This window comes from Cyprinodon variegatus, unplaced genomic scaffold, assembly GCF_000732505.1.
Source record: "Cyprinodon variegatus isolate N-32 unplaced genomic scaffold, C_variegatus-1.0 Scaffold796, whole genome shotgun sequence".
Lineage (NCBI taxonomy): Eukaryota > Metazoa > Chordata > Actinopteri > Cyprinodontiformes > Cyprinodontidae > Cyprinodon > Cyprinodon variegatus.
The window spans coordinates 127,960-135,801 of record NW_015151249.1 but is presented as its reverse complement, the minus strand read 5'-3'; the positions used below and the strand labels follow the sequence as shown (position 1 = coordinate 135,801).

The following is a 7,842-nucleotide window of genomic DNA, read 5'->3' as shown; positions in this document are numbered from 1 at the left end:
GATTTACCAGACAAAAAGTAAATGGTGCATCTCCCAAATGTCCCGGCAGCAACAACTCTTTATTGGTTCCGCTATCGGGACGGAACCAATAACGGCGAGCTATCTTTTTTTTTATAATAAAAAAAAACAATTTCAATTTTAACGTTTTATTTAGATTACAAAAATAAATCGTAATAAAAATAATCCTATTTACGATGTTTTAAAATTAAGACCTACGAAAGACTGATTGAAGACATTTTAATACCAATTAAGGCCTGAGTTTTATTTTGAAGAATTCAATGCCTTTTAAGACTTTTTAAGGACCAGCGGGAACCCTGGTCCAACTAGGCCACCGTAGGAAATTGTCCTGTTACTTCTCAGCTGCAGAGAAAAATGTTTTCATCAAGTTCTGGTTTGTTTAAAATGCTCCAGGGGACATTTTGGTTGTTTTAGGTCAGAAGAATCAAACCAGTAAAAAAAATGGTGCTAAATAGCATTAGCACCTCTATGGGATTTCCAATCCAGCACTGATTAGCATTATGCTAACCAGTAGTTGTGTCTTTTCAGTTCCACTTCAGTGATTTAATAAGCAAATAGTTTCTTCTAGATTAGGGGATAGGCTCAGTTTTGGATGCTTTTAAAAGGGAGTTTTTCCTCTCCACTGTCGCTACAAGCATGCTTAGTGTGAGGGATTGCTGAAGAGTCAACGCGATCTACTGGTTTTCCTTAGAAAACTTTGAATCAATCTGACTGGATGATCTGGTGAACTGGAAAGTGACCTGAGATGACGTGTTGTGAATTGGCGCTATAGAAATAAACTAAATAGAAATGACATCATCAGGAGGTTATTTTGGTGCCTGGACTGTTTCTAAAACATAAAAATAAAATCCTTAAAGTGAATTTTGTATCATAGTTCCCCTTTGAACCGTCTAATGATTCAGATGTCGGACCAGAACCGATGTCACAATCATCCATGATGCGAACACCATGACCCACCAGGCACTTCTTGGAGCTCCTGTAACTCGGACTGTGCAGACTTCTGGGACTCCCGACCAGACCGCCTTTAGTTGGAGTGGTGATGTGCTGAGGGGAGGAGAGGAAGGGTTAGGGTTAACCTCTCCACACAGGCAGACCGGAGGGCGTGCTAGCTGCTGCCATACCTTCGGCTGAGGGATGCTGCCGACCTTTGACCTTCTGGGAGAGCTGGTTCTAAGAGCCGGGCTGCGGCGATCGATATCATCAGCCGTCTCCTGCTGTTGGATGGGGTTAGCGAAGGACACGCGGCGGAACTGCGGGGGTGAGAAGAAGCAAACTGTTAGACACATTTTAAACGTTTGGGTCTGACTTTATATGTGGGGCCGTTTGGGCTGCAGACCTTAACGACGGGAGACGACATCTCCACCTCCAGGGGCCTCTTCTGGCCCGTCTTCAGGATGCTGGTGGAGGGGGAGGCTGAAGGCGACCATGTTCCCCTCATCCAGCCATTTCTGGGGCTCTGTCCCGCTTCTGGTTCTGATGCGGCCTCCAGGTCCTTCTGTTTGAGCGGAGAGTCCTGATGAGGCGCCTGGGAGATCGCCGCAGCGCCGCCTGGCGGCTCAGCTTCCAGGTCCTGTCTGCGTTTGTCCGTGGTCGTCTCCGTTTGAACGTCTTTATTGTCCTCTTCTGGGACACCATCAGCGGACGGTTCTTTTTCTGGGATCTTTAGAGACTCCTGGTCCTGCTGAAGCCCCGCCTCCTCCTGACGATTCTCCTGCTGAAGCCCCGCCTCCATCTGACGATTCTCCTGCTGAAGCCCCGCCTCCATCTGAAGTTTGTCCCCCTGAAGCTTCTCTTGCTGAAGCTCCTCCCCCTCCTGAGACTCCTCCCCTGGAGGAGAGGACGGTTGCTGCTGGTCTGAATCTGATTCCACACGCTTCGCCTTCAGTTCCTCCTCAGATGTTTCAGCTTTTTCCTCGGGGGTCTCCATCACCTGTGGCTCCTCCCCCTGTATGGCAGCACTTCCTGGCTCAGCAGATTCAGCCGCTCCTACTTCTTGGAAAGACTCCTTTCCTGCATCTGAATCTCTCTGCTCAGTGGAGCTCAGCGACTGGCTACCCTTGTGAGTGTCTTCAGTTCCAGTCTTCTCTTCAGCTGGTGGAGGCGGAGCCTCCTCGGACTCAGAATCCAACTTCTTTGCCTCAGCATCGTTGGTTTCTGCCACCAGCTCAGATTCCTTTAGATCTTGCGTCTCTGATGATTCTTGTAAGCTATTCTTTGTCCCAAAGTGTTGAGAATCTGCTTGCTGGCTGTCCGCTCCGTGCTCCTTTGAATCCAGCGTCAGAGGACTCTGCAGAGAGGCTTTGGGCTTCCTCCCCCTTTTCTTGCGAACAGAGACCTCTGGAGTAAAGGAGCACTCGGACTCTGACGACTCCACACTGGCTGCCTGCAACTGAGAGGATCTCCCTCTTGGATATCTGCCCCTGCCTCGAGACGACCCTGACCCAGACGCTTCCAACGACTGGGAGCCTTCTGGGGTCGAGCTGGGACTAGATTCCAGGACTTTACTCCTCCTGGTCCTGCCTACGGCTCCTGCCTGAACCGCCAGAGGCGTGGATGTCTTAGAACGGGTGGACCGTCCGGAAGAGTTCACGCCACCATCTTCGTCTTCTGGCTCAGAGGACGCTTTGCTCCGTCTGGATCTCCGTTTAATTGCACCGTCGGCGGATGGAGGGGTGACCTGAGAGTCCTCCTGGCTGAAGATGTCCATCTCTGCTTCGGGGGCGTTAACGGCGTCTTGCGTCATTTCGCTCTCCATCGCTGTTGTGGTTTCATCTTTGGACTCTTCTTTAGAATCCATCCTTTCTTGTGGTTTATCTTCAGTTTGTGGAGAAGACGTCGGAGCTTCCTGCTCTTTCTTCAGTCTCTCTTCTTGTATGGTCGTTTCTTCCGGCTCTACTGTCTTGGACTCTTCCTTCTGAGGTAAATTTTCCACCGTTTGGGATCCGGTCTCTGGATGAGCCTCGTCTTTCTCCTTCAGATCTGCCGTACCTTCAGCAGCAGCAGCTTGGCTGGACTCTTCTTTGGTCCTTCCAGCCTCAGACTCCTTGCTGAAGATGTCGTGCTTTCTGGGCTTTGTGCTTCCATGACTGGAGCCGGTTTCTGGTTTGATGAGGGTCAGGCTGGAATCCTGCTGACCGACGCTTCTCCGCTTACGCTCAGGAGACCCTAGGAGGTCCTGCGAATGGCTGTAAAGTCTGACCTTCTTCCGATGTTTCCCCTGCGAGTCCCTGTGGGTGGATTCGCCGGCGCTGCCCTGAGACTTGGACCGCAGCCGGTCTCTGGTGCTGTTCTCCTCTACCACCTGTTTGCTCCTGGTGTTGGGTCTGCCTGGCATTGGTTTGGAAGAGTCACTTTTGGGACTTTCTCCTGAACGTTTCCTTTTGACGTGCGTGTACTTCGCCTCGCGTTCCTCGGGGTCTTCTCCGGGGAGCAGAGGTCTGACTCTGTGGCGTCTGGATCGTCTCGGCTCGCCTGGAGACGTTTGGGAATCATCCATCATTGATTGGGACTCCTCATCCTGACTGAAGGAATCCATCTCCTCCGAGGAGCCAGCGCTTCCCTGGACCTCCGTTTTGGTCTGCGTGTCCGGGATGACATCCTCGTCAGAGTCACTCTGAAGTCTCTCAATCAGTCTTACAGGCTCACTTTTAATCCGGGACTCTATGGGCCTCCGAGGAGAATCGCTTTCCGACCGGGGACCAGAATCTAATAAAGCAGAGTCTGGATCAGCAGATTTCTGTGAGGCTTCAGGAGATTGCCTCTTATTAGCACTAGCTTGATCTTGGCTGTTAGACTTCTTAACAGGAGGACCAGTAAAGGAGGAGACTCCACCGGGACTGGCAGGCTTTCCCTCACTGTACTTCTCCAAAGTGATGAAAGACTGACGCCGACTGCTGCTGGGCTTCTGAGGAGTCCCTGAGACCACATCAGAGGAATTGGAGGTGTTTGGACTTGGGGTTTCTTTTGTCTCCACGTCTTTGTCCTCGCTGCATTTATCAGAACCCGGCAGAGGAAGATCTGCAGAGTCTGGGACACTCTTCTCCGCCGGCGGGCTTCCTCTCTTCGTCTCAGTACCTTCAGGGCCGACGACGACTTGAGTTTCTTTCAAATGAATCTCGGCAGAGTCGGTTGGTTTCTTTTGCGCCTGAAAAACATGAGGGGAAACAGGCGGTCAGGGGAGACTGAAATACAAACCGAACGTTTTTGATAAGTCACAGAATGGATCATCTCTTGCCAGGAGAGGCCTACTGGTTCAACAGAAAGCAGTGGATGCATTTTTCTCTGCCAAAGATCAAATAGGAGCCGAGCTTCTGGCTCCTCGGCTGGTCGTTCAGAATGTCCTGAGGCGGATAACCGATCTGCTTCAAAGTGACTGAAACCACGAGGGTCCTGGTTTCAACTAGGGGTGTAAATAATAGTTTTGTATCGATGCATCGATCCAACAGCCGACGATCCGATGCATCGATTCGTCCGCAAGAGAATCGATTCATGTTTTTTTTTCCTCCGGTCTATTTTTATCCATTTGCTCCTGGGCGTAATTCTCCCTCCCGTGCTGCGGTGGCGCTAAACCTATTTTGCCCTCCTACCTCGCTTCCTGGTTATACTCTTACAGCAGTGTGTTGCAGTAAGCTTGAAACAGACATTTTTGATTTATGCTCAATATTGAAGCGTGGTCTGCGCTACACGCTTTGGGTCTAGATACGGCCGAGGCGGCGAGGAAGTGGGGGCGAGTTTAGTCCGACGACGGAGGGACATGAGGGCCAAAAAGAGCGCAGATCCAGGTGGAAAAAGGGTCCCAGCGTTCTCGCGCACCTCGCTCTTCTAGCGGGTCAAACTTCACAAGTTGTTTTCTGCAATTTCGGTCATAAAAACAAAACAAGCCGGCCTCCTGTCTGCGGCACTGTCTGCCGTCAGCTACAATCTGGGAGAGGAGCAGCGGAGCGTCTGTGGAGGGGACGGGACGTCTGGAGCCGAGGTATCGCATTGCACTCATTTTGTGCAGTATTTTCTGATGCAAAGCCTTGCAGAATCTATAACGCAGAGGTGTTACTATTTTTCAGTGAATGAGGTTTTAATAGGTAAAGGTGGAGTACAACTTTTCTACTTCTGTTATTTGCTGCCGTTTCAAAAAAAAAAAAAAAAAAAAAAAAAAAAAAAAAAAAAAAAAAGCATAACGATATTACAGCTTTCATTGATTTATTTCAAAGTTGAAACATTGTCTAGCCTGTAAGGTGTCCAAAAAACAAAACAAAATAACAATCGAATCGTATCGTGGTTTATTCTTGAGTATCGAAAATAATCAAATCGTTGGGTCAGGAAATCGATACTGAATCGAATCGCCATGATGGATGTGATTTACGCCCCTAGTTTCAACCGTCCATCAGCAGCGCTCCTTTCTGGACGGTTTACCATCCAGCTGGACCAGAGACCGCTCAGGTCGACAGGGGAAAAACCGAAACTCTTTAATCTCGGTTCCGAAATGTGCGTGATAAACGTTGAAGGTCTCCGTTGCCCAACAGCCCAGATTCTGTCACCGCTCCGCCCCGTTCAGCTCACGTACGTCATTAGGAGTGCGTGAGCCGTCAGGTTAATCAATGAGAACTGTTCCAGCTGAAGCTGCGATCCCTGCGACCCCGGATAAGAGGAAGAAGATGAATGGATGGACGAAGATCCATAACAAAAAGAACATGTTTGTGCAGAAACACGTGATGGATGCTGATGGTGAGTTTTCATTATGTCATATTTAACTAAGCGTTCATTACTGCATGTTTTTCTCCTATGAAAGAACAATAAATGATGTCACGCACGCTCGCCTTGAGCTCCAAGGAAGTCAGAGCGGATGAAGACGGGAGGAACCACGGAGGCTGTAGGCTTTGCTTTGGGCGGGCGGTCTGGTGGGGTGTGGATACGGCGGATGTGGAATTTCGGGGTAAAAAGAGAACACCAAACTTTGGGCGTATTCACACCACACCCATTGGGTCTGCTTCACATAGACCAGGGTTAAAGAAAAAAAAAACAAAAGAAGGCAATGAGCAGACGTTTAAGCTGTTACCTCACTGGGAGCCTCCGTAACAACGCCGTCAGCTTGTCCAGCTGGAACTTTATCCCTAAAGGAGAACAATATTTGGTTACGAACTTTAAACCATAAGGAGGAGAAATGTGCTGATGGGCAAACTTACGAAGAGTCGTCTTGGCTCTGCGTGTACTGACTGAAAACGCTGGTGTCCAGGGAGGCGTCCAGGTTGTTGTACATGGCAGGAATGTCCACCCTGTGCGACAAGAAGGAGGAAGTCAACAACATGGAGGACGATCAGGATGGAGAGGGCAAAAAAACAAAACAAACTAAGCACCTTTTGGTTCTTTTCACCTCCTTCTGGTGCTCGGTTAGAACCCTTTCCTTCGTCTCAGGAGGGATGAAGACGAAGTCGATGGAAGCTTCTTCTTCCAGAACCTCCCTACGTGGAGGTTTGGGAGAACCAAAGTCCAGCTTCATCTGCAGGAAGGAAGACGAATGAAGGGGATTCAAACCGTTTCTATTGAGCAGTTCTCTCAGAACCAGCGCTTCCTGCTAGAACAACCCAACAAATAAGCTGAGAGTTCCTCATTCTGTTTTTACTCAGAAAAAGCTCCTTCCTTCTGAGGGGTGGAAACTGAGCGGCTCTGCATGAAGGCCAGGATGTCTCAGCAAGACGATGATAAACACTTTATTATGAAAGCTGTGGTGAACATGTTTAATTAATCATGTTTTATTTTCAGTTTCTTTAAAGGTTAGAAAAAGCCGGACTTTCACAGCTTAGAGCAAACGGACTTTCAGTGCCGCTCTACCTTTAGTGCAGGAGGGGATTTACCATTAGGCAAGTTCCTGGGGGCCCATAAAACTCTCTTTACATGTATGGTTAATAAAACTTTTCCTTATTTATGTATATTAATTATGTTTTTGATAAAAATCCTTTGGCTAAAATTCCATCAGAACGCTGATAATATTCAGTGTGTCTCATCTAAAAGCAGCGAACTCTGCTCTCCAGAGCGAGTAGATTGGTAACCCCGCCTCCTGCTCTCCTCTATCTTGAGCAGAAGCTGACCCTCTAGGACACGCCCCCTCCTTCATTTGCATAATGAGGCAGAAATAAATAGTCTTGCAGAAATGGGTTAAAAAAAATACAAAGAGAATAATACAGACAAAAAAATAACATGCACATAAATAAATACTTAAAAAAATAATAAAGTTAAAGATTATAATGGACAAGAAATAAATGAGGTAATTATAACAAAGGTGAATAAATAAAGAAACTAATTAAAAGAGTTATATACATTTATGTCTCACTGTATAATCTATTTTTTATTGTATTTTTAGGGGCAATTAATTGTATGCTTATTCATTTATTGAGCATTTATTTATTTCTGTATTTATTTTTAAATATGGCAGAGTTGGTCCTCCATAGGTCTGTTTGATGTGATGTCTTCTCCATTCAGAGGGCCCCCTGCCTGTCTTTGCCCAGGGCCCCAAATTTCCTAAATCCGCCCCTGCCTCAGCGTGATGTACTTTCCAACATAAACTCAAATTTCTGATTTAAATCCCCATAGATTTTCTTTTCTAGATAAGAGATGCAACAATTAAATGAATCAACGTTGATTTATTTAATCCATCAAGAAACTAACTTGATAATCCGCCGTCTTCTTAAAAAGCCGTTTTCTGTTGCATCAAGAGGAATAAATGTTACAATAGGTTGAGAAAAAAAAAGTAGGGATGCACGATATAATCGGCCCCCTATCGGTATCGGCCTTAAAACTGAATATCGGACATCGGCCACCCCACCGATATTT

At 47.5% G+C, this 7,842-nt stretch overlaps 1 protein-coding gene across 3 annotated transcripts in view; it reads right to left on the bottom strand.

Annotated features, from left to right (window-relative positions):
* rif1 (replication timing regulatory factor 1) overlaps positions 1-7,842 on the bottom strand; it is a 36,871-nt gene that overhangs the window by 4,704 nt on the left and 24,325 nt on the right. For all 3 annotated transcript variants that reach the window (XM_015396418.1, XM_015396420.1, XM_015396419.1), the window contains exons 25-30: positions 6,369-6,511; positions 6,198-6,287; positions 6,071-6,125; positions 1,355-4,162; positions 1,140-1,268; positions 976-1,062 (exon numbers count right to left, since the gene is read on the bottom strand). In XM_015396418.1, the coding sequence (XP_015251904.1) occupies positions 976-1,062; positions 1,140-1,268; positions 1,355-4,162; positions 6,071-6,125; positions 6,198-6,287; positions 6,369-6,511 (3,312 nt within the window). The remainder of the gene's footprint in view (positions 1-975; positions 1,063-1,139; positions 1,269-1,354; positions 4,163-6,070; positions 6,126-6,197; positions 6,288-6,368; positions 6,512-7,842) is intronic.